Consider the following 27038-nt stretch of genomic DNA (forward strand, 5'->3'; position numbering starts at 1 on the left):
CAGATGAATCCATCCGTCGTATTGTAATGTTTTTTTTTTTTCACATTTAAATTTTAATGGAATGGACGGTTGTCCGACTTTTCCTAGAAAACCATTCCCCAGAAAATAAAGTGTCGAAGGATTTTCCCCAGAATGAACCATTTCCAGAATACCAAATCCCAGAATATACTAGTTACCAGAATTCTAAACCCCTGAATTACCAGAAAACCGTTTCCCAGAATGCACCAATGCCCAGAAAACTATTCTCCAGCATCACCGTAACCCGAAAAAAAAACATTAGTATTCAGTTATTATATTGTTAACATTCAAAATTATTTGACATTTTTAATTAACACTTGCGTACCTGACCCCTCCAGAGCCGAAAATATGAAAATTCTTTTACCTGCCATTCCGCAAGATCTAAACCGAATTCGATCGAACCTTTTTCAAAGGATCACAAATTTATCATAGTTTTTGGGACAGTAGGGGACATTTGTTCCGGATTTATCGAGGGGAACGGTGGGGTAAGTACCCTTCAAGAGAGGCGGACAAATGGGCGGCCCACACCACCACACGGCCGGACGCCCCGGAGTGCGCTGAGGCAGAAGCGCCGGCAGGCCCACGGCGCGACACCCTCGCGAAGCGGGAGCCCGACCGCAGACCCGCGACCCGGCAGCCCCGTAGCCCGAGTCATCCCAGTCTTCAGAGCCAATTCTTATCCCGAAGTTACGGATCTAATTCGCCGACTTCCCTTACCTACATTGATCTCTCCAGTCGACTAGAGACTCTAAACCTTGGAGACCTGCTGCGGATTCGGTACAAGCTGTTGAGAGTTTGCGTGCCCCAGTCTTCGATTTTCAAGGTCCAAGAAGAGAATATCGACACAGCAATTTAATACCATGCTCTACCAGCCTGTCCGACCATATCTCTCTATGAAAGACTTCCATGGCTAGTATGACTGTTAAACAGAAAAGAAAACTCTTCCGATATCTCTTGTTGGCTTCTCGAAGAAAAGGATTCATGTTGCCATGATTACAAAGGCGCTACCGTTTCCGGTGTGCACGCCAATGCAAACGTATACTCAAGCTCCGGAATTGTAACCAGATTCCCTTTCGCTCGTTTAATATATACTACTGGATGTTGCATCAACCCAGGAAAATGAACGAACATCTACAGAGGTAATTTCTGCAGGGGGCCTGCTCCTCATGTGAGCTAGATTAACCAAATTAAGATAAAAAGGGGTATTTTAGATTTTTGGTCAAGGAGCCACAGAAATCAATTCGCTACTGTGTTTTTGTGGTCGACTTGTGATATTCCTTCAGCCAAAAACGATTACTGAAAGTTCTCTGATTTTATGACTAGGGCCTGGTGTCAAGCGCTTACTTATTTACTCCATGAAAGAACAAATGTATTAGTTGACAATAAGTTGATTCAAATGATAGAATCGTTAACATTTTTCGATTTTCATTTTTCTATGATTAAGCACATATACGTTTCAGATACACAAAAACTTAGTTTTAACAGATTTTCCATGTTAAAAAAATTAAAAATGCATATTTCTTCGTTTCAGGATAAGTTTTTTGGAATTCGGCATTTTCTAGGAAATAGTTTTCTGGGCATTGGTTTATTCCGGATAATAACTTTCTGGGGATTAGTAGCAGTTTTCTGGTGATTGGTACATTCTGGGATTTTGTTTTCTGGGGAAAAAGCTTCGGCGTTTTATTTTCTGGGGAATAGTTTTCGAGGAATTGTTATACAATCGGAATGGACATTTAATTTGCCAACAATCTGATTTAACAAATTTTGCAGCAAACCTAAATTTTACCCTCTTATCAAAAGCTCGTACGCTCGTTCTTCTGCTTTGCACTTAGGGCTGTGCCTATGCCTTTGTGTTGGTGTGTTTTTGCGTGAACTCCCCTTTCGCAGCTGAGAGAAGAGTGATCAAAACAAAAGAAATCGAAAAAATTCGGTTCGTTTTGTGTCGCTGCTTATGCGAAGCGTAATTAGCTACGAATCGGGAAACCACACAACTTTTATATGAAAAAAGTAAGTGCAACATTTGAGGGCACATCGGAAGAGCAAGTGCTTGTGCTGTATTTCGAAAGCTCACAACATTAAAAGGTAGGTAAATTAAGTTTACTGTTGAAATCGACCGTAGGACTTTGTACTAAAATTTGACCTTTCGCTTGTGGAGCGGAGCGCCATTGTTTACGGGGGCTGCAACCCGAGGCGAATGGGGTTCTGCTCTACTGCATACAAATATATACTATAGTACATATTTCTTCACTCTATCTGCCGCAATTCTGTGTCGACTTCGATGATGCTTTAGTAAACTGGAAACAGCTGTGAGACGACGTGCGTAAATAAAGCTCTTATCCAGCGGTAAAGTCATCGCCAGTCATCAGTGGCTGTGAACTACCGTAGAATTAGGATCTGTACGATGGCAGTTGTAAGCCGAAGTCAGTTACCGCGCTAAGTAGCAAGCAAGTTGCATCCCCCGTTTCGAAGCTAACAGATAAATATTTGCACGACCGAACGGCGTACGCCTCTGGAAAGATTTACCGTGTTTATCTCGTTCTGTTTGACCTGTGCAAGATAGGATACCGGGACGAACTGTACGCTACCATCCCAATGGATAGATCGTTTGGCAGTCTCACCTCGGATTCTTTGCTCTGGTGCGATGTTTCGACCTATAACCACCAACTAATCAGCGAGCTTTGGACGAACTTTTTGCAAACCGACGGGGTACACCCAGACCCTAATGGCGATGCCGAATGTTTCATCAATGGGAAAAAGGTAAATTGCGTCATTGCTATGAAGCATAGCGATCGTTTGATTTTGTTATTGTTTCTTTGCCTCTCTATTAGACTGCATGGTTGGAGCTATTTCTTTACGAGTTCGATAAGCTTAGCGGCGAGCAGCGTGCGCACTTTCAACGATCAAAGTAAGTACCTACCTAATGCAAAGCTTCTCTAGGCCACCCGTCGAAAAATATGAAACGGGCGTGCCTTATCGCGTTAACGGCTGCAGTTCACGTTCTTATCAGGCTAAGGTTTTCTTTTCTTCCGCCGACCGGAAGCAAGTGCCATCAATTTGGACAAAACAAAAGCTATTTTGAGTCCACTTTGGCATTTGGAAAACAAATCCACCGTTAGAAAGTACATTACCTACGGTCAATACATTGTATATTGAATAAGGCTATCTTTTTATGGCAAATATGCAAACATAGTGCACCATTATCAGCAGCCAGCAATGCACGTACCCTTCTTCGCCCCGGCAGAAGCGAAGAAAATCGGTCAGCGCAAGAGACAAATTCTGTAGAATTGCGTGTCTGCTTTACGATTAAAACTAAGCTGTTGATATGTTAACAAATTCACTTACGAAAAGAAGCACATAGTTTATAGTACCGTGCTGGATCGAAAGCACATGATAATCTTCGACGGTCAATATAAAATCAAGAAATCACATATTGCTTTAAACTGATATGTTTACTTGTAGGTCTACTTATATTTTATCACTATTTTCAAGCAAAATGATTCAAATCACTCTGAAACTCGAAAAAATCATGTTCAAATAGAACATGTTTTGAATCGAAATCCGTACACAGTTTTTTGTCTGAATCAAAGCCCGTACACTTTTGAATCGAAATCCGCACACACGCGATATAGACTGGATCAAAGTCTTTACAACAATTAATCAAAATCCGTATAGATATAGAAGTACAAAAATGAACGTCTTTTATTCATAATTTATCTTTAAATTCACGAATAAATATATTTTGAGGATCAATTGTTTCCTAAAGTTTCACACGGTTCTCTAATTTTTTATATCAGCTAAAATAGTGCAATTTTCGTAGCGTTTCGTACGACTTTCCCTTGCGCACCTCAGTCACAGCTCCTTCCAAATTATTTGCCGTATATTTATACTTGTTTTCTTCCATTATATGCTGAAAACAAGAAGAAAGTTCAACAATATATGCATGATACACACGTTGTACCGATTTTGATTCAAGCAATTAACAAGGATCAAAATCCGTACGGCACTGTTTTTGTTGAATAAATACAGTTTACACTATTTACCTGACAATATACAGCTCGAAAATGACAAAAACTTACCTTTTCCATCAATTTCAAAAAGATTCACAGAGTAAAACACTTATATCCCACTTGAAAAACGTTTTTATCTGAAGAACGTTTCCTTATTAAATTCTCTAACGATACAACGAAATGACAACTGAAACCGATTCACTATTGATTTTTCATTTTTAATATTTTTGTTTCATGGCCTACTGGCGCATAGTTTAATTTAACAGAAGGCCAACAGCTCAACGGACATGTACATGTAACTATCAAATGAATTTTTATTTTTATAATGCTTAAAACTGAAGAAAAACATCACAGTGTACGGATTTCGATACTGTACGGGTTTCGATCCAGCACGGTATACAAGATGAGAAGGTATCCGATCTTGCTCAGGATTCAATATCAGCTCTTGTGATGGTGGCTTAGAAGTTTCTGAGGTCAAATAAGTTCAACTCGTAAATTGATAATTTATGTCACTATTGAATCTACAGTTTAAAACTAATTGTAAGAAGATCATTTCGGCAATCAGGGGTCAATCGTTAATTTATTATCCTATAACCATTCTCTTATATCAAAAAGCAGCTGTGCTGGTAGAGACAGGTATAGCTGTTATGGAGTGATGATGGAACAAACATTCGAATGAATTGAGTGTAGAAATCACTTAAGATAATTCTGAAATATCTAATAGTGAAACAGCCAATAATAATCCAGCGTAAACATGTCACCGAGCTTACAATAATACCGATCTCCGAGTTTTTTTAGTTCCCCAAAAATTGGTCACGGGCTTTAAAATGTCATCGGGCACCGTTTTTCAGTTTCTTGGCATATTCCTGGTTCTGGAGATATCAATATTGGAGAATATTCAAACAATTTTTTCAGTTTCAGCTTCGCAGAAACCGAAAGTCGCATGCTGGATAATGGCTTTAGACATCAATTTGTTGTTTTTTGGCGTCATATCAATTACGCAAATATCAATACACTAAAGTCGCTTTTTACGCGGGGGATACGTGCCACGTAAAAAGAAACCGCGTTAAATCCGGAATCCGCGTAAAAAAACCGTGTAAATTCCGGAATCCGCGTAAAAAAAAACCGCTTAAATTCCGGAATCCGCGTAAAAAAAAACCGCGTAAATTCCGGAATCTGCGTAAAAAAAACCATCGTTAATTTTGCATTCCGAGTGAAGGGGAACCGAAATCCGGGCAAAAAAAAAAATACCGCGTAAATTCCGGAATCCGCGTAAAAAAACCGCGTAAACTCCGGAATCCGCGTAAAAAAACCGTGTAAAAAAACCGCGTAAAAAGCGACCTTAGTGTATTAAGGAGTATTCAAGCATTTTGTTCAATTTTACCAAACTACCAAACGGAATTCTGGAGTACTTCGTGATAAGGTCAAATGTCTGAACGTAAACGAAACGAGTAAAAGATGATTTGTGCTTGTGAAGTTCAAGGGATATAACTCTCACTTGTTGTGTCTACGTTTATACTTACGATTTTATCACAAAGTACTCCAGAACTCTTTATTTTGGCGCCACCCATCGGTCTCCGGACGTCATCCCGTTGTAAAAAAAGGTATTCGTATTAGGGAATATATGACCGATTTTCGCAGATATTCCAAAACCGGAAATAGCCAGATCCAATTTCAAATGCTATCGGTCATCGATTCTCGGTCATTCTAGTTCCGAAAACAGCAATTTTCAAAGTTTTCCGAATAGTTTCCTCGATTTTAGCTAGCTTATCGCCATTTTAATCAACACACAGCGTCGAACATCATGTTTCGGTCTCTAGACATCAACTCCAAACATGACCGTGGACCTGAAAATCATGATTTTTTTTATCAATTGAGACTTCCTTCTTTTTCACGGGTTACTCCTTTTTTTTCTAACATTTCCATGTCCACCGTCTTGTGCACGTATTCCAAATTTGATAGAAACCGGTTCAAGCATTCAACAGTTATGTTAACCCTCTAGTGCCTCTAGTTTTTAGACGGACTTCGGTAAAATCACTATGAATCTTTATAACGTTTTTCAAGTATTTATTGAAGCTTTTTAACGGGTTTGACTGAAGCCCGTCTTAAGGTGGCACTGAGCGCTAGAGGTTGTCACATTGGTTATGTTACATACAATACAATCTTGATTTTTAAAGATTTACTGCCGAGCCGAGGTTGAGATGCTTACTTTAATTACTTACTTTAATGGCGACAGATCGTTCAGATCTTATGCCGAATTCAGAATACGCCTCCACAAAACTCGGTCTTGGGCTGCTTTTCTCCAGTCTCCTCTTACACCCGCTGCTCTGGCATCCTCGTTGACAGCACAAATCCAGTGCGTGCGAGGTCTCCCTCGAAGTCGTCGGCCTCTATCCGGTTCTCTGCTAAATATTATCTTTACCGGTCGCTCATCCGCCATCCGTGGCCTGATCCCGGACTGACATGGTCTGGCACGGTCCAGCTCCTGATTCCGTTAATCGTTCTATAGAATCTCCTCGTGTCGTGCCTGGTAAAGCAAGTATCCACCTCCGCGAGGACGCGATCGTAGTGTTCACGTTTCTTACGCGGTGAAGCCTCTTTTCGGCAGCTCTTGCCTCCCGGTATTTCTCCCGCATCTGACGCGTCACACGATTAGCTGCTACTAACGTGTTGGCGTAGGTCCGGTTCTTCTTTTCCGTCACCTCTAGATACTCAGCATCGAACCACCCACTATGCGTGGTTCCCGTTGTCATCTCGCGCTGTTTCGCTAATCCGAGCGAGAATCTTGTCTACCCTCGAAAGAACCGCACGACTATGATGTCTGAAAAGTCTCCTTTACGTCATCGGTTTTATCGTTTTTCGGCGCGTAGAAATCTGCCCATGATCCTCGATACCCATAGACGGTCATCAATAGGTCTCCACCTAATGACACGCTTCATTTGGTTTACGAGTAGCACGAAACCGACACCCCGTTCCGCTCTGTCGCCGCCACTGTAGTAGAAGTGCCCGCGGTCGGATCAACCGCCCGGAATTCACGTTCTTCGGTTTTAGGCCAACGCACCTCTTGTATGGATGCTACCTCCACTTTTACCCTCCGTAGCTCTCTGGCCAAGATGCCCGCGCGTGCCGCTTCGAGCAGAGCCAAGTTTTCAATCGTCCTTTTTCGTTTGCATAACGCGTGCCATATTCCGGAGGTAGAGGAAATGCTTTGCCACCCTGTGCGTCGGTTCACAAAAAAGGTGCGGCTCAAAACAGCGTCTGTTCTTCGTGGGACTCTAAACAGTGTTAATACGATGGTCCTCCGGCGAGACAGGGGGTTGCATGCAACGAAAACGGACCAATATCATAGCATAGCATAGGTAGACTGCCCGTAGTTGCACTCCATGATTGGTCGAACCAACAAAATTGCAAAATGAACCAGATGAATGGTGCTTGGGACGAGCATTCCATTCGCATTGTGCAATTTTTACTGGCTCATACTTTTACAACTTACCAATAACGACGCCGGCCACGACCAAAAGGCGGTACTACTAGGGAAGGAAAAGGGATGGTGATGCTCGTTTCGTTTAGAGCCCGCGGGCTCCACTGCATCTCTACGAGTATCACAGGATAGGATTTGTAGTAATATATAAATGCGCGGCTCTGGTAGCTTTTTGGTGAATCTATGATCAACGATCAACATTCAATAATAAATAGAAACAAAGAATATTTAGCTTCAGGTCTTTAGATGTTGAAAAGAAAACGTTGTTTTTTCTTAATCATGCTTTAATGTTCTCTAAAATGAGGAGAAGGAATGAATTTCACTAATTTAACACTTTTTACACGTGGTGCACTAAATTCACATGCGTCAATCACCCCTCGAGAGCCGAATTGTTGATTTCGTCAGGGATGTGTGGAGGAAGCAGACGATCGAACTTTTTATTCAGCGTGTCCTGCATGTTAGCCGTGACTGTTTCTTCCGTTTCGGTAGTGTTCTTTGCACTTGCGATACAGGAATACTGATAAAACCGCTAAATGAGACCATTTGCAGGGTGTAAAATCACTTAATTGTTAAAACACTGCAGTTCGCAAACTGTCCATACAACCAACAAAAATGACAAATTTATTGTTCTCTTCTACGACCCGGGTTGACACACGTGTGACCACAATAATCCAATGAGTTGATGCAGCTTGGGATATCCAAAAAAACGAAAGACACTGTTCAGAATTGAAAAATCTTGGCAAATTTTCTAAATTTTAACAAAAATTTGCACGCGGAAACTTTTTTGCGTCCACTCGCGGTCGCAGATTGCTTCGATCTCCCACGGCAACGAAAACGAACTAATGATTGGAAACTCGGATCATGGAACTGCAAGTCCCTCAATTTTTTGGGAAGTATGTATCCGCATTCTTTCCGACTTATTGAGGGTCCGCAAGGTCGACATTGTAGCGCTGCAGGAGGTATGCTGGGAGAGAGTATCAGTACATACGTACAAATGTGGTAGATGGCTCAGCTGGGCATTACTGTCATCCGTGAGTGACCAGCTGAGGCCCAAGCGACGCTGGTTTGCGCGCGATTATTTTAATCTTCGTTCTGGCTCGACAATGCTGCCGTCCGAGAGGCAGCCTATAAAAGCGCTCTTCAGAGCAGCGCCAGTGTTAGTCGTTAGTGGTTAGTCGATGATCGTACGGTGGCAGCGCCGTCACGCTGCCCCGTTGGAAATATTGTACCGTCTTAAATAAATGTACAGTAAGCTAAGTGAACAAGTGCATTGCTATCGTTCTGTGAAAGAAAACTTTTCCCTGGGCCTTAATAGCCCATCGTGATGCCAAAGGGCAAAATTAGAACACAACGCAGGGCCGTGCACGATCAAATGGTTATACCATCTACCAGAGCTACGGTAACACACACGAGATTGGCACAGCTTTTATTGTGATGGGTGAAATGCAGAAGCGCGTGATTGGGGGGTGGCCAATCGACAACAGTATGTGCAAGTTGAGGACTAGAGGCCGTTTCTTCAACTTAAGCATAATCAACGTGCACAGTCCTCAGCTAGGAAGTAACGATGACGATTAGGATGCCTTTTACACGCAGCTGGAGCTCGCATACGATAGCTGCCCAAAACATGACGTCAAAATCGTTATCGGAGATCTTACCGCTCAGGTATACCCTCCCATATCGGTACACCTGGAGATCCCCACAACAGACCGAATCACAAATCGATCACGTTTTGATTGATGGAAGGCACTTCTCGGATATTATCGACGTCCGAACCTACCGTGGCGCAAACGTCGATTCTGACCACTATCTTCTGATGGTCGAAATGCGCCAAAGTCTTTCGATTGTCAACAACATACGCTACCGCCACCCGCCATGGTATGACCTGGAAAGACTCAAGTTCCCCGAAGTCGTTACTGATTACGTGAAAAACCTTGAGGCAGCACTGCCGCAAGAGGGTGAACCCATCTAAGCCCCTCTAGAGGACTGCTGGAGTAATGTAAAAGCAGCCATTAACAGTGCAGCGGAAGGTGCCATAGATTTCGTTGAGAGGAATCGATGTAACGGCTGGTTCGACGAGGAGTGCCAGACGATTCTAGACAAGAAGAACGCAGGAGCAAGGGACCCGTCAAACGTGATGCGATATAAACTGAAGCGAAGACAGCTGACCTATCTGTTCCGGGACAAAAAGCGCCGCCTGGAAGAGATGGAGTGTTAAGAAATGAAGCAGCTGTATCGTTCTCAAAAAACACGTAAGTTCTACAAAAAAACTAAACGCATCCCGCGCCAGCTTTGTGTCGCAAGCCGAAATGTGTCGGGATAAAGATGGAGGAATCTTGACAGATGAACGTGAGGTGATCGATAGGTGGAAGCAGTACTACAATGAACACCTGAATGGCGCAAAGGCAGAGGACCAAGACGGCAAAAGGAACGACTTCGTCAACACAGCAGATGAGGGAGACATTCCGACCATCTACGATAGGTGAAAAGGATGCCATTTAGCAGCTCAAGAACAACAAATCAGCTGGAAAAGATGGCATAGCAGCGGAGCCTATCAATCTAGGCTCGGATAGGTTGGCTTACTGTCTGCACCAGCTGATAGTCAGGATCTGGGATACCGAACAGCTACCGGAGGAGTGGAAGGAGGGGGTAATATGCCCAATTTACAAGAAGGGCGACAAGTTGGAATGTGATAACTATCGAGCGATCACGATTCTCAACGCAGCCTACGAAGTGCTCTCCCAGATCGTCTCACGCCGCTATAAGGGAGGTTTTTTGGAAGTTAGCAAGCCGGTTATGTGGGCAGGCGATCGACAACGGACCAAATCTTTACGCTGCGGCAGTTCCTCCAAAAGTGTCGCGAATACCAAGTCCCCACGCACCTGCTATTCATCGATTTCAAGGCCGCCTACGATATTATCGACCGTATAGAGCTATGGAAAATCATGGACGAAAATGGTTTCACTGCGAAACTAACAAGACTGATCAAGCCCACGATGGATGGTATACAATGTTATCAAGCCCGTTTGAAACACGCAAGAGACTTCGACAAGGCTACGGTCTTTCCTGCCTCCTGTTAAACATTTCGCTTGAAGGTGTGATGAAATGTGCGGCCTTTAACATGCGGGGCACGAACTTCAATAAATCCAGCCAGTTCATCTGCTTCGCTAACGACGTGGACCTTGTCGGAAGGACGTTCCAGGTGGTTGCTGAACAGTACATCAAACTGAAACGTGAAGCAGAAACGAATGGATTGAAAGTGAACATGTCAAAGACCAAGTATCTGCTAGCAGGAGGAACCGAGCGCGATAGGGCTCGCATAGGCAGTAGCGTAAAAATTGACGGAGACGAGTTCGAGGTGGTTGACGAATTTGTATACCTCGGATCTTTGGTAACATCAGACAACAAATGCAGCAGAGAAATCCGCAGACGTATTGTAGCTAGGAGTCGTGCCTACTACGGACTCCACAAGACTCTGAGGTCTGGTAAACTTCGCCCCCGTACCAAGTGTACCATGTACAAAACGCCTGTAAGACTGGTAGTCCTCTAAAGGGCACGAGACATGAACAATGCTCGAGGAGGACTTGCACGCACTGGTCGTTTACGAACGACGTGTGCTTAGGACTATCTTCGGCGGAGTATGTGAGGATGGCGTATGGAGGCGAAGGATGAACCACGACCTGGCGCAACTCTACGGCGAAAACAGTGTCCAGAAAATCGCGAAAGTTGGAAGGGTACAATGGGCGGGACACGTTGTAAGAATGCCGGACAACAATCCCGCAAAAATGGTGTTCGTCTCGAATCCGGCCGGTACAAGACGTAGAGGTGCACAACGAGCTGGGTGGTTAGTCCAAGTGGAGCATGATCTTGGAAGTGTGTGACTCTCAAGAAACTGTTTGTTCCGATTCGTATCATTCTCTGGACTGTTTGTAGTATGTTTATTTCAGCATGCTGCCTTACTAGGGCTGTTATGCCTAGTCTCGCGACGGGACTGCCGTCTTGGGTGTAGCTAACGAGACTCCGCTTTTCGTAGCTCAGCCGTCCGCTCCGGATCAGTTGCTGTTTGAGCCGCCCCTAACCTGGGGAACAGACGCTCAGGCAAGCTGCTCTCCAAGAAGAACAAACTCCCCTTCCATGTTAGCATACGAACAAGTTCCCACCGGTTCACCGATCTTCCTTTGGTTGCTCGTATCCCAGTCGGTATCACGTATTGAATCGAGTGTTAAATATAGAGATCTAGGACTACAGATGAGATAAGGCAGTTAAGATCACTCATTGTCATCTCAAATGTTCCTAACTTGTTTCTAGTTTTCTTTTTGTTCAAATTATAACTGTAGGAATCTGGGTAAAGTCTGCTAATAAATAAACAACTCAAAAAATTCGGAATTCAATTGGAAAAAAAAACTGGAATACGTTCAAACGTTTATACGTTTTAACTTTTTTTGCTAGTGCTAACAAGAATTGAATAATATTCAATTAAATAATTTTATAATAAATTACTTTCTGAGAAGAATATGTATTGTTTCTGTAAACTGCTAAATCTGCTGAGTCATTTCAATTCTTTCCCAGAGCATGAAGAACAAAATCTTTCTCTGTTTTATTTGCTTTATCTCTTGTCCATATGTCCACCAAGCTTTGATATTTTTTTTCCAATGGAAATTTCTGCTTGTCGTAGGTTATTAAACTACTGACGCGCATTACGACAAACATGAACTTGAACCGTAAACACACACCGTTAACGCACAGCAGTAAACGAATTTTTGAATTTTATAATGTTTTGATAATCATATACCGTTAAATCGTACCACCTAACGCATCCAAATAATGCTCAACCGTGTATGTGTGCCTGAGGCTCTAACAATCCTAACACACTTCCACAGCATCTCGGAAGCTCCATCATCCGTCTTATCGCGGCAATTACTGCTGTTTATTTACGAAATCTGCGATTCGCCGAACGGCGGTGATACTGCGACCACCATTACTGAACATGCAAAGCAGACTAACGGGCAGGTCCCATCCGTCACATCTTCGCTTTCGTCCGTGTCCACGTATGCGACAGCCCGGAGCGGAACTGAGCTGCACTTGGTCACCACTACTTCACCTGCTGATGGTATCGATGCAGACGACACCACACGACCATTGGCTGGCTCGACTAGCGCACCCTCACTACTAGTGCAGGATAAAAACGATAACAAAGTAAGTTCGTAGTTCGTATTTTTATACACCTTCAGTTCAGTGTGTGGCCCACATTCGATATCTTATCGTGGTGGAAGCAAGACTCCATCAGCATTACCAAGTAATCTCACTTTCTCTCGTTTATTTTACTGGTGTCGTGTTGTTCGCAGGTCGAGTGTAAAACACCCTTGCCAGCGGAATCGGGCGAAGATCGATGCCAACGGCTTAGAAAATTTCTTCTTGAAGGTATCGGTGGACGCATTCTCAAAGCGTTGGACCTAATAGGTGCCAAGGTAGGTTAATCACAGTAACTGAAAGCTAATGAACAATTACTAAGCGCCTTCACCCTCTAGGACATCGTCAACGGTCGTGAGTTTGCAAACGTTCTCATAGGAATCCTACCAACCAGACCCTGGCACTGGCACACACATCAAGCCGATCTAGACTATCCCGCAGATTACAGTGCGCAGTTGGCACGAGTGTTTAAAATGCGTTCTCGGAACGGTGACTGGCGATGCAGTACCCAGCGAAATTCCCTGAATTTGAGCTCTTCGCAAATAATTCAGTGTTCAAGTCCGCTTTCCGTACCCAGAGCACAATCGCCAACGTCACCCGAATTACCGCCAGCAAATTTTGCCGACTACCGCAGCGAATCGTTTGACGCTCATACTCACACCCCGTTCAGCCAAGACCAATTAACCTTCACGATACTGAACTTATTGGAGAGTTTGGTAATACATGAGAATATTCTCACCATCGACGAAAAATCTGTTACAATCAGTTGCTTACGGATGGCCATTGACCGGCTTCGCCGGCAGGAAATGCTCGAGGAAAGTCCACGCAATAGATTGATCTTGCGTCACAAACTTCTCGGTATCCTTATGCTAGGTCTAAACAATCTATTTTTCCTCGATACTCTAGAAAACGATCACGTTAGCTTAAAGCAGATCGCTACCGAAGTGATGCAATTACTACGAACAGAACTGGAAGTAACAACCCCAAACCCGATAAGCTGTGATTTTATCTACAATCTTACCTATACGATTGTATCGACGGTGAATCAGACAGTTCTGAATTTCACCGAAAACTTAGTCAGCGAGCAGTTCTTTCTGTCCATCTTTCGGCTGTTGGAAAGCAATTTAGATATTATTAAACATGTGTACAGTTTACTGCACGAATCCCATAACGGCTCCCAACCAAAACTCGTGGACATTCTGCTAAAAATGCTGACAAACTTCATCGCCAGCCTTACTCCCACTCGTACGAACACGAAAAAATCAGCCAAGGTACGCCATCGATTGCATCACTCCCGTCAGGACTCCCGAACGGTTTACGTGTGCGCCCTAGAGAACATCCTCCTGAACATTTTTCCCATCGTAAAGTATACCGACCAGCGCACTTTGCTACAGTTCTTCGCCGAGAATCAAATATGCTGCTGCAATGCCACCATTCAGACGCTGGAAGTCCTGCTGACGCTTGCCAGTGGTGAAGAGCTGGTACCACGGATTTGTTTAAACTTTGTCAACCGTAGCATCACAAGTGCCATCTTCGCCAAAACCACCTGCGAGAGCTGCGAGAACGAACGGTTCAACGATAGCTTCTACGGCCGATTCGTCAGTGTTCACCAGCAGCTATTCGATGCATACCGACGACCGGAGAACCGCCCCCGAATGCCAATCCTACTGAAATATCTCCACGATGCCGTGAAGATCGTACCGTATCGGTTGAGAAAATTTGTTTTGTTTGAACTAGTGTTGCCGCACTTGCGCAAGGAGAAGAGCGACGTCGCCGCTGGGACGCTGGACGACACTAGTAAAGAAATTATCAACGGTTGTCTGGTGATTGTGGGTCGTTGCTTGCGTGACGATAGCATGTTTGAAGCTTTTTTCAACGATGAAAACCGGGAAATGTTGAGTGATCTATCGAGGCGAGCTGAATTCGTCTACCAGGTGGGGGTGATTCTGAAAACCGGTATCGGGAACGGTAACCAGCAGGTGGGCTTGGAAGAACAGTTAATGCAAATACTGCTAAATAATTTGAGTGATTTGTCGGATTATTTTGAACAGCTGATTCGAATTTTGAAAAGAAGTGATATTCATGTACGGTTAAAAGATATTGGGCGTAGTTATGGTAGGGACGTGAAGTTGAGGAATGAACCAACGGCTAACGTTTTGCAGCTGTATGTCGAGCATTGGAAGCTAGTGAAGTATCTTCTGTCGGTGAATGAGTGTTTTTATGCGTGTTTTGTTCAGAAATTCAATGAGATCGAAAAGTTTCTCCTTTTGGTGTACAATCTGTTTAGTTTGTTGCTGTACCACGGTCAAACCGAGCGAATAACATCTCCTTCGGTAACCGATAAGTTAACGGATCTAAACGAAACAATCGATACGGAACGACGCAGCATCCTCAATATTTTCCACTTTAGTGATAAGCTGATCGATAATCAGCTAAGCAGCGAAGAGTTTTTCTACAGTTGCAGCACTTTGCCATCTTCGAATTTGGACGGGGACGGAAATAATTATTTCTTTCTGCGTGAGCTAACCGCTCGGAATGGTGACTCCAAGTTACCACCCGCTACTGCGACTAACGGCAAGCTGGAGAAAAGTTGGTCCCTTATGGAGATGTTCAACATTCGACAGCTGCTGGCGGAACTGGTGGAGGAATATCTGCCGGGGGGCGGTAGAGTGCCATCGCTTCCCAGCTATGACGAACAGGCGGAGCAGGCACGGCAACTGCTCGCAACTAGTGGATTCGTTCGCAAGCGATTGACCACGCTGGCGGAACTGATACTCGGCGCGTTTCAGCTGCTTGTTAACAAGAACAACCAGTTGGGTAAGTTTTGTGCTTCGGGTTCGGGTTGGAATGGACGGAGGCAGCGAAAGGTGGTAATTCGATATTTATTTGTTCTGTTTCCTTCGTGCATTTGGTTCAGTGTTCGAACGAATGCAGCAATGTGGCTGGGGAGGTTCTTTGTCTCGGTGAGACTATTTCAATTGTATTTATTTTGAATCGTAACGATGATCAATGTGGTTGGGTTATAACTTGAAAAGTTAGGACCACCTTTTAGATAACAGCTTGGTGTCCCTAGCAAAGATAACTTTTTCAGAGACTCGAATAACTTCCACCGTAAACCAATGTAAAAGTGACGAACGGAACTGTGATTGTAATGAGGCCGATATCTACTACCCTTGCTGAGTTATTGAAAAACGCAACCCGCGTAAGAAAAGTGACTGCAATTCGAATTATCGAAAACAGGTTCTAAGAACCAGATTTTCGAATACAATAACTCTTCAATCTTTTCCCCCCTAAGTAATTTCAATCAAAAAGCAACCATTTTAATCGACCTTTTTTATCTGACAAGCTTTGTGTAAAAATGTATGTAAAAAGAGTATTGAAGTTTACAAAAATATTTTTAGAGCCAGAACGGTTTGTCATATTAGTGTGACATGTTCGACAAAGTTGTAGAGAATGATTTTGCATTTTCAAATTATAAATATTCCTCGCAATTTTTTTTCTGTTTCCAATAAAATTAACTAAAGAAATTGAAAATTATTCATCTCGAAAAGATAATTTTTTTTTGGTTTTAATTTTTCTGAATAAAATCTACAGAAGGTTAGCCAAACATTGAGGGTTCATGGAGAAATGCGAATGATAAGGGTAAAATTTTCTAAATTTAACTACCGTTTAACGAAACTCGGAGGTCAAATTTCCCCGTTTGCCCTAGATCGAAAATTTCTAAGTCCTAGAAAGTCGATTTATTAAAATGCTCTTAACTCTGAAAACACCAGATATCGATGTTCTATGCATTTCTAAGACATTTAGTGTTTAGTGTCACAAAAGATAAAAAAATTAGTCGCAGTGGTAAAATACCCAACATGGAAAAAAAGACACTTAGCAAAAAAATCGATATCAACATTTTCATGAACTACCGTGCATTTTGCATAGGTCAAAAAAATGAAATTTTGATCGTTTCGAAGCACGTGTTCTCGCAGTTCAATTAAGCTGAAATTTTGCATGAGGACTTTTTTTCGAGAAGACAAAACTTTTAAGCTCTACCGCTAGACAAAACTCGAATAGTCGATTTGCATTGGCAACCTAATGTGTACTACCAGAATGTTAGAGGCTTATGCACTAGAACACACGATCGTCGATTACGTCTCTCGAACTGCGATTATGTCGCTGTGGTTTCGGCAGAATATTCAGAATTGTGAGCTATCCACAAATTACCTAATTCTATGATGTGACCACAATAAAACTTCATGTCATCTAACCAGAGGAGCTGGTCACAGCCAAGGATGAAAACTTTAAGTTCGTCATACAAAGTTGTTTAGAAATGTGCTTATCAAATGTGCTATCAGCTTGCGAAAAAAATAAGCGTGAGTGATAATTTACATCCGGATTTATGTCCGGATTGAACGAAAAAGTCACATATTTTTGGCTCCAGAATTTATATTCAGCCTATGTCTAGCCCAGAGTTGTACAAGTCGATACCACAGCTTTACCCAATTCACAGTGGAATTTTGATGAGGATATCAACGAATATCCGCTTTAACCAAGAGGTAACTTTCGTGGAAGAAATGCTCGCAAATCGCTTAAGTCAGTTTAATTCATATAGGACGGAACGGTAGTCTGCTCGATCTGACATTCGGGTTCCGACAATGTCGATCTCATCGAACCAGCGAATGCTTTACTTAACATCGATGTTCATCATAGACCATTTATTCGTAACTTCGACGTCGACTCATTAGTATCCAGCCATCAGTATTGTCTTGTTCTGTTGGGATTCAAATACTGCGATCTCAGCAAGGAAGGTTGGAATCCGCTTATGAGCGGTGATTCAGTAGATGTCGTCACTGACAGATTCTACGAAAAACTTGATGAAATGTTTCGTGGCCATGTCCCCTCTGGATGGAACTTTTTCCAGTCCGTTTATAATGCAAGCACCGCACCACCTGCGGCACAAAGAATTGATGGTAACGTTGAACACGACTTAAGCTTCCCTCTACTTACCTTCACACCAGATGACGTTCAGAAGGCATTAGCCAATCTCGATACGACTGAGAGTCCTGGACCATGGTATCTTTCTGCTCTTCTTGAAACACAGTGCGCGCTCACTTTCGCTTCCGATATTTTGTATATACCTAATCGTTTTTTATTAGAGACGATGTTTTCTTGCCTTTGAAAAACCGCATCTATTACTGCATCTATTAATCTATAAGTCACGGAGCACTGTTCGACCCTTGATATCGGAATTCAACACAGATTTATCCAGAGTCCACAATTTCCACCATCACGAGCTTGATGTGCAAAACCATTCGACATTTGAAAAGCGTTAGGTCTCCCTGATTGGCTGGTGAATGGATCCATTCTTACTAAATCAATTGATACGCTTCCGCGAGGTTACAATCAACTCTTTCGGAGTCTTCCAATCACCTCGGGTAGTGGCTTGGGGTCACTAACCTTCGTATTGTTTGTAAATTATGTCTGTTTTCGAAATAATGCAGTTGTTTGTAGATTACCTGAAGATGTACAGAATCATCACCTTCATTCTCGATTGTTTGGCTCTCCAACGTGAAATAGACAACTTATTACAGTGGTGCGAAGAAAATATTGAATGAATAAATGTCAAGAAATATAAAATAACCTTATGGATAACTATGCTTTGAAGGCAAATGCACTGCCTCCATTTGGACTCCGTTTCATATTTTCCTAGTTATCAAAATTGAGCGGATACTGTAACAGAGGCTGTTTATTAGGTTTGCACTACGCTTTTACCATGGCAAGATCCTCATCACCTTCCAGAATACTCGACGAAACCATCTTTTGCTCGCAATCACATCAGGAGGTTGTGTAACATTTCCCGAGTATAACATTCTCCTGAAATTCATTTTCTTAAATGTAACATTTGCCCAAGTGTAATATTTCCCCGAATGGAACATTTCACCGATAATCATTTCCCAAAAAAACACTTTCCCGAAAATAGCCTTCCGCCAGTTAACGTTGCGTGTAGGCATGTTTTTGAGTTTTTTTTTTATTTTTATTTATCAAGTTTTCGCGACAAAATTGTTGGAGTAGATCTTACGCTTCAGGTTTTCCCAAAAATTCTCGATGGGACGCAGCTCGGGGACACTGGGCGGGTTCGCCGACTTGGGTACCACATCCATACTCAGCCGCTCCATCTGCTCCAACGATCGCTTCGAGTAGTGGGCCGACGCCTGATCTGGCTAAAACACCGCGTCTTCGGCCTTATGGTATATCTTGATGAACGACGCAACTTCCGGCAGGCAGCTTTGACATTCCTTTCTCGTTGATTGTCGGCTACAGCAGCACCTTTTTGTGAAACTTGGTGCACGAAATAAAATTCACCTCGGTGCTCACTTTCTTCGTGGAGGAATTAAAAGTGCCCTGCCAGTCGTTGCCATCCAGGATGAGAGAGGTCTCGTCGTCCATCACCATCGACTTGACCATCTTATTCAGCCGCTGCCGCTGCGTCATTACCTGCAACTCCGAGAACAGTGTACGGGGCTGCCGCTTCCTGACATCTATGTCCATGTTCACCAAGTACTTTTTCACTGCTCACTGACTGCACCGGCACGATGTAGCCACTTTTCCTTCTATCTTCTTCTTCAGCATCCTTTGGAGCTTTTTGTCGCTCAGGTCGTCCAGAATCGAACTTTCTTTCGATGCTCTGATTATTGTCCAATAGTGCCAAGATGATGTAGGTGCAGAAACGGGCATATCCGGCGTCCACAAAGTTCCTCATGATATCCCTTTTCGACGCGGCGGAGCATCATTCTTTGAACGAAGTTGTTCCACTGTTTTCGCCATCACGGTTAGAGTTCGACTGATAGAGCTGTCATTTTTTTCTGCTGACTCACGGGTTACTATGATTGATGCTGCATGAGTAGTTTCGTCAGTGCATGACGAATCGGCAAATTTTATTTATTTTTTCTAATGCAAACGTCAACGAAGATTTTCCTCGTGAGTACCACTAGCCAGCTCGAGGAAATTAGCGTCCCTGCTAATGGTGCGACGGCTCATCGTGGGGTCCCACTATTGTTTAGCGAGACCAGCTTCCGTCAGCAGACACCGCATCATCTATTGCAATCTGCGATTTTTTCGCTTAGCTGTCCCATTTTGTTGAGGGCTACACGGGGCTGTCTAATACAGCCGGATTACGTTCGTCGTCGAGAAGCTCTTCAACGGAATTAACGGAATACTCGCTGCCTATACCCGAGCATATCTTTTAGCAATTATACAAACTGGTTCTGCATCATCTTCGAATCCTCGAAGATCTTATCGGCAGCCGCATAGGGGCCGTTTCTAAACCACGTGTTCATAAAGAGGGGGACGGGGGAGTTTGTCAAAAGACTACGAAAGTCCACGCACGGGGGTGAGGGGTTAACGAAATGACCACGTGGTCTTTTTTCCTGATTTATAATTTATTGTTGCCACCAAGTCAAGAATCAAGCTTTTGCTCTTTAGGAATACAGAATGTACTGAATGTTTAATGATAAAAATGTAAAAAATTTAAGCGATTTTTTGGCGAATTTGGGGGGGGGGGGGTGGCCAAAAGAACGAAAGACCACGGGGGGGTTCGGGGAGTATAAAAAGTGATCAAAATATGACCACGTGGTTCAGGAACGGCCCCATACTTATTGGTTAGCAGCTAACTTTCTAATTTCTACCTCTTTCTTTTTCCTTATTCTTATTCCACACCAGCCTCCGAGAGTCCCTGCGGAAATGTCGTACTTGACCACAATAGTGGTAGTTTTTTTCCTTCTGTTGCTTTTTTGTCGACTTACTTCCGTTTCCAGTACTTTTTCGCCACTTTCGCTAACACACCTGTTGCTACTAGACTTCTTTTACCACTTCCGCCTTTAATTGAGCAACTTGCTCTCCACGAACTCCAGTGTTAATTCATCCTCGGGGCAGCACGTGGTGTTTTTCTAACAATTTTTTGCTGGCAAAGAATAAAATGTGATCGTTTTTTTTTTTTTCAATTAATCTATACTTGTGCCTGGAGAACCACGAATAACATGCAAAAAAATCATCCTGCTTTTGAAATATCTTAAAAACATTTAGAAGGTTTCATGATTTAAAATTGCTATCAGAAACAAATTGCATCATTGGAATACAATTATTCAAAAAAGTTGAAATTGATAAAATGATTTGAAAGTACACTTTTAAGTAAAAATTTGTCTTACATTTCTGCATCCTGAACTTTTTACTAAAATTTCCGGAATAACATCAAGTGTCAGCAAAAAAAAAAAAAAAACAAGGGGAAATTTAACTCTTTCGTTTTAATTTAAAATGTAGTAAGCAGGTATATATTTTCTAAAGTTTCTAATGTTGCCCATTTAGAAAATCACTCTTGAATCTAAAATAAAATCCATCCGCGGAAAATACTCAGTTTATTAAATCAAACACATGTGCAAAGTTTCAAATCATATTGTACGCAGAAACTTTTTCATGTCCGCTTGTTTCTTTTTTTTTCTGCAAATTTTATTAAAATTGAAGAATAAACTCATTGGAACATTGACCTTATTTGTAGCCCTTTATTTTTTTCTGGAACATAAGTAGCAAGCACCACCCCATCCACATTTCTAGTCATCGAACACCTCGCCTATGAAGCGCGAAGCCGTAGAAAAGCTCGCGGTCGGTTGTCGTTCCACTAACATACCTGCCCTGCCGCATTGGTGAACTTTTCGTTCGGTTTTCTAGTTTCTGAAGTTAGATGATTAACGTGTTGACAATCTTTGCTACTGCTGTCGTACCGTTCACAGTTCCAATTTACCCGGAGCACGCGAAAAAAAAACCAGCACTAATCGATTGTTAACAGTGGATGAAATTTATAACTATTTGTGTATTTTCCAGAATCCGCCATGCAGTCGGCGCTGTGCGAGCTGAAAAAGCTAATACTCAGCGGTGCGCTCGAGAACTGGAACTCGCCTGATATGACGAAAAACGTGATGAATGTGCTACAATCGCTGTTGAAAATTTCCGAAGTGCGTGACAGTGGAGGTGGTTATGAAATTTTCGATGACCAGCAGCAGCCACACAACGAGTACTTCTTCCCAGTGCATTCCTCAGGTGGGGGCGGGCGAAAGTCCCTGAGTGCCGACGATGACATTAGCTCGACGGACGAAAGCTATACTACCGCTTTCGATGATGGCTACGAGGGTGACATCGAGAATGATCAACTCATGCCACCCCTGAGGGTACGAAAGGGCAGTCTGCGATCGAGGGAAATTGGATACACCCGAGTAAATGAAAATATCTGTACACTCGTGGTCGATATTTTGATTGAATTATCGAAAAAATGTGCACTGAATCCGCAGAACTGGTGTCCGGTACTTGCTCAGCTCGTTTTGAAGCTGAACAGTATCAAGGAGTATTTGGGCGGGTCGCTCTATCTTATAAGTGGGTTCGGTCCAATACTGGAGAAAAGTGACCTGGAACTGAAAGAGCTGCAGACCTCTATCTTAGAGCTGATAACCGATTTGGAGAGTCCGGAAGTGTTTTCCAAGTTCCTTCAACTACTTAGCTTCGAGGATCCTCCGGTGCATTTGATTCTTACAAAGTTGATGAACCTTGTCGATACTAACTGCAAGCTGGAATGCTACACCGAGCTCCAATTTCCTGATCCCTGTGATGATGGAGCACGAACATCAACCTGTGATATGTTGCTATCAAAGAAAATTACCTATCTACGCGAACATCACCGATATTTTAATATACGATCCCCATTTACTTGCTCGGCAAAGATCGTGCCGCTGAATTATGTTAACTTTTCACCGTGGAATGCTGATGGCTTCACGGCCACCGCCTGGTTTTGGCTAGGATGCGTTCAGCAGGACAGCAACCGTCTAACTATGACCCACCTGCTCTCGGTGGGTAGTGAAAAACAAATCGTATCACTATTCCTGAACCGCCAGAAGCAATTCACGGTACGATTCAATAAACCGGACAGAATAATATCCAGTGCCAACACAAAACGATACCTAGCGAACGCGGTTGGTTTGACGTGCTGTGAAAATTGTGCCAAAGAGTTGTCTCACCTGTGGAGTTACAGAAGCTTTTTACAGCGCTCAGTCGAACCAGAAACGCAACTTTTCCGAATAGACACAGCCGGAGCTCAGTGTGTATACTGCTACAAATATCTATCGGTGAGCAAAAATGTCACCAGTACGAGCCTTTCGAACGATTACTTCTACGATTTGCATTCGGAACAATACACGATAAAGGAACTTCAGATTACGGAAAACCGCTGGAGTATGGTTGGGTTTTCCGTCCGTCAACTGGACACCTCCATGTTGGTTGCTGTCACTCTGGATGGCGTTCAACAGGAAACCGTAACAATTGTCGACCCTTGCAAGATCCACATCGATACCAGCCTACCGGTGCTTGCGATCGGCCATCGAATTGGTGTCGAAGATGATCTTCCACTTAATTTCTCACTATCCAACATCCAGTTGTATAAAAAATGTTTCACAGATATGTCTGTTATGACAAACGTCTACGCTTCTGGTCCGAACTGGACTCGCTTGAATGGTGGAATCGTTCCAAACTACGGCTTGCTGAATCTTGCCAAGCTAACGATCGAGGATCTTCAACCGGGTGACGTATTCCAGCTTCTACACCGGTACCACGTTGGTTGTTTCGTGGCCCACAAACCAGATGTATTCATCTCGACGAAGCCAGGCCAGTCAAAGATTGCCCTTGGAATGGTCAGTTTCTCACCTCATCTGGTCCCGAAGGAAAACTACTCTCTGCAGCGTTCGATTCTGTTCTCCGGTGGGATTAGCGCCGTATTGTTCGCATTTGCACGAATAGTTGAACTGTCGGACTCGGCTCACACCCACGCTAACGGATTGACTCTGTTGTTACGGATCGCTCACGACAACTACGACTTCTACAACGAATTCGTCCACCGTGATTTACTCGAACTGGTGGGAATTGTGCTCAAAAATAAAAAATGTCACAAAGATATATGCGTTCTTGCGGCCTTCCTAGAGGCGGCCTTTGATCAACCGGTTCTTACAAGGCGAGCTGAAACCTATTGTGTTCTGGTTAATTCGACGGCAAGAATTCGATACCCTGAAATCATTACTTTCTTTTTCGAGAATTTCCAGATATGGATCGAACGTTCGGAGGAGGTTCTTAATTTAGTGTTTGATGTACTGATTACCGCTACCCGAGATAAGCATCCCGGGATGAACTACAACTGCAAACGTTTGGCATCGGCTGGACTAGTGCCAACATTGATAGATTTCTGCCGAATCAACTTTGTGATTCCACCCAAAACGGTTAAAATATCCCGTTCATCCGCCGAATCGCTAGTTGCCTTGATCTCAGTTCTCTCGAATACCCCGCCAAAGATCAGCTTACTCAAGGAAATTATCGAACTGTTGCTTCTCATGCACAAACCAACCGATAGCTATGTAACCCACGATCGTCAAAAGTTCTATTTCAACATCAACGCTCACTTTACAAGCAAAGCAACGAAGAGTATCGACAACAGGATCGCTCAGCGCTTAAATTTACGCGAACGGCGTCTCAAATACTCCCAACTGCGCAAGGCAATCCCGTTAGCACTATCGAGCTCAACCAACAGTAGCCTCGAATCAACAACCAGTTTCATCGAAATGGGCCAACTGGTCAGCAGAACGCCCAATTCGGTTTCGGCAGCAGACAATCCAGTTTCGTCAACACCAACAAAACTCACACCAGGTCCGGTCAGCAGTGGCACCAACTATGACAAACTGAACCAAGCCCTGGCGGATAGTCGCGTCCGTAGGCGAAGCTGGAAAAGTGACAAGTGCAAGATTCGTCGGCTTCAAAGTCCGACCGCGCGGCTGTGTTCCACTCCGAAGGAAAACAACTCCCTATCGTCGGCGAAGGTTTGCGTGCGCAGGGAGCTACAGCGTGCGACGCAATCGCTGCCAACGAAATTCAGTAAGTAATTTTTGCTTCTTTATTTTACAAAATTTGTTCTCTTGTTTTTTAGTTACTTTCGGAAGGGTTTTCCCTATCATTAATGGTTTTCTCTTAGCTTTAAGTTCCTATGAACCATAATCCATAATGGATTGAGAAGTTCCGAAAACTTATCAATCAGTTACCTTAATTTGCTAATTTGCTATGCTACTACACGTTGCGAATTAATTTCATGAAAGCTAATGTAGCAAATCGGATTTGGGTGTTGGTTTTATACGCAGTAAGGTAACTGTATGATGATCGGAACAAGTTAGACTATTTTTTTTTTCTTCATATATTGTTTATTTGACACGGCAAGTTAGACTATTCTCATGTCACATTTTCACCAATAATATCGCATGAAATTAGAAATAGTACAAGGTATACAGCCCTAGGGTTGTATGAAATGGTGACGTGGGACTACAGACTGTAATTAGGGGATTTTTTGTTACAAAATATATACAGAGTCTGCAGACAAAACCAATGTGTTCGCTCAGTGACTATACGAATTTTTATTTTCAGCCTCCCCTGGAAATCAATTTTTGAAATATATAATATATTCAACAACACTCGAAAGAATATCGTTTATATCTGACGATATTATGCCTGTAGTATTTTTTTGTGCAAACAACATGTATTTGACAAGGCACAAGCATATCGTGCTTGTTGAAGAAGCACCAAGAATTTCTCGTAATGCGTCAGTCAGAATTAACTCTATATCTCCAAAAATCAAATCCAATAATACTTACGTTATCATAATAAAAGTTTTGTCCTATTTAACTCTGATTGAATCAAATCGATAATATGGATCTTTCTTTTAAAATAATATGGAAGCCCTTACAGAGGTTCATTAATTGGCAAACATAAGAAGATATGTTAAACAAAATAATTAACAAGTTCCAGCAAAAAAATCGTAGCAATCAACAATTCCATTTTTGTTTTTTGTTTGACAAATTTTTTTCATTTGCCTTCAACTACATTCGCTGTATTACGAAGACAGCTAATATACGTTTATTATGGTAAAGCTCAGAATAATAATATATCATCTAACAATTTTGAAATGTAAAAAGAGATTCTGAATGAATCTCAGTAAATAAACAAAAAATTCACAAGCATCCGCAGGCTTTTAATCTTCTATAAATGTATATATTTAGGAATTTACTCCTTCGATACTATCCGGTCACGATTATTTAGTGAATATCGAAGATAAAATTAAATAAATATCCGTTGCAAAGATTTACAATTCTTGTTGAGTAATTTATGATGATCATATTTATGAGATAAACTTTCAATCACCATCAACAGCAGCATTGCAGTTTTTCCTCGAATGCCACGTATAGAAATGTACGAACAAAAGTGTACCACTGCAATACGAATAGTAGCGCTGCAGTACGAATATAAGTGTATCGCTGAAATGTACGAATATAAGAGTACCGCTGCAATCATAGACGACGAGAGACCTGCGGTTCTTTACTCCCATGGTAATGTTGCTTTTACCGGCATGTTTTCTTTCAAGACATCAGTTTTTATTAGGTTCTGAAAGTAGGTTTAGAAATTGTTCGAGAATGGGCATTGTTTCAAACTTTTTGAAAAACTTTTACCTTCGAGACATCATATTGGCCCTGACACAAGTAAAAGATATTTTTAAGGCTGTTCGCACCTACGCGAATTCTCATATGCAATTGTCAATTTATGTGTGAAAACAAAAGCAAAAATATTTCCCTCCTTCACTTTCGCAAGTAAAAACCAAACCAATAGCAACAGAGTCGTCAGGGCCAATTAGTCTAAGCTCATGGAAGCAAAAACAAATTGACCTATTGGGACGGGGAGACTCTGTCAATTTTTATTTCGATATTGATACAGAGAATATCACAGGGAACGGATGGTGTCCATTCACGTCGTCTGTGTAAGGAATGCTCGCATGTAATTGGTTCATTATTCGCGTAAATTTTTTATTGAAACTTTTTTTCAATTTTACCGCTTAGCAATGAAATTAGAGTGATAACTAGCGCATAAAATTTTTATACATTTTATCTATCCAACAACATATTGGTTATTGTTATCCATCATGTGGTTATGCTGTTATTAACGTTTGAAATCTGACGCAACATTTGCCAGTTTCATTTCTAATTTTACAGAATGCATCCCAGTATAGTAAACAAAGACGTAGTCCCACGTCAAAAATACGTTTATCAAAACAATCCATCTGCCTGATTTACAGAAATAATCATTTATAGTAAATCCGACGTGTATTTATTCGAATATATCGTATTATCTTATTATAAATTTTGTATCATAATAGGAACAAGGTGAATCATGATCGGGACAAAAAATGTATCATATAGGTCTATTACAGAAGAAGAGGAGGGCAACTTACCTCTCCT

General features: G+C 42.4%; 1 protein-coding gene across 4 annotated transcripts in view; it reads left to right on the plus strand.

The window, feature by feature from the left end:
- The first annotated feature begins 1932 nt into the window (after nt 1-1932).
- Nucleotides 1933-27038, plus strand: part of LOC129720342 (lysosomal-trafficking regulator) — a 39335-nt gene continuing 14229 nt past the window's right edge. Inside the window, exons 1-8 of one of the 4 annotated variants that reach the window (XM_055671820.1) lie at nt 1933-2100; nt 2309-2492; nt 2573-2775; nt 2847-2923; nt 12384-12699; nt 12849-12971; nt 13032-15510; nt 21556-24636. In XM_055671820.1, coding sequence (XP_055527795.1) covers nt 2611-2775; nt 2847-2923; nt 12384-12699; nt 12849-12971; nt 13032-15510; nt 21556-24636 — 6241 coding nt within the window. In that variant the 5' untranslated portion in view covers nt 1933-2100; nt 2309-2492; nt 2573-2610. Of the gene's footprint in view, nt 2101-2251; nt 2776-2846; nt 2924-12383; nt 12700-12848; nt 12972-13031; nt 15511-21555; nt 24637-27038 lie in introns of all 4 variants that reach the window. The other 3 variants (XM_055671828.1, XM_055671815.1, XM_055671811.1) reach the window with 3 other exon arrangements.

Source organism: Wyeomyia smithii, chromosome 1 (assembly GCF_029784165.1).
Source record: "Wyeomyia smithii strain HCP4-BCI-WySm-NY-G18 chromosome 1, ASM2978416v1, whole genome shotgun sequence".
Taxonomy (NCBI): Eukaryota; Metazoa; Arthropoda; class Insecta; order Diptera; family Culicidae; genus Wyeomyia; species Wyeomyia smithii.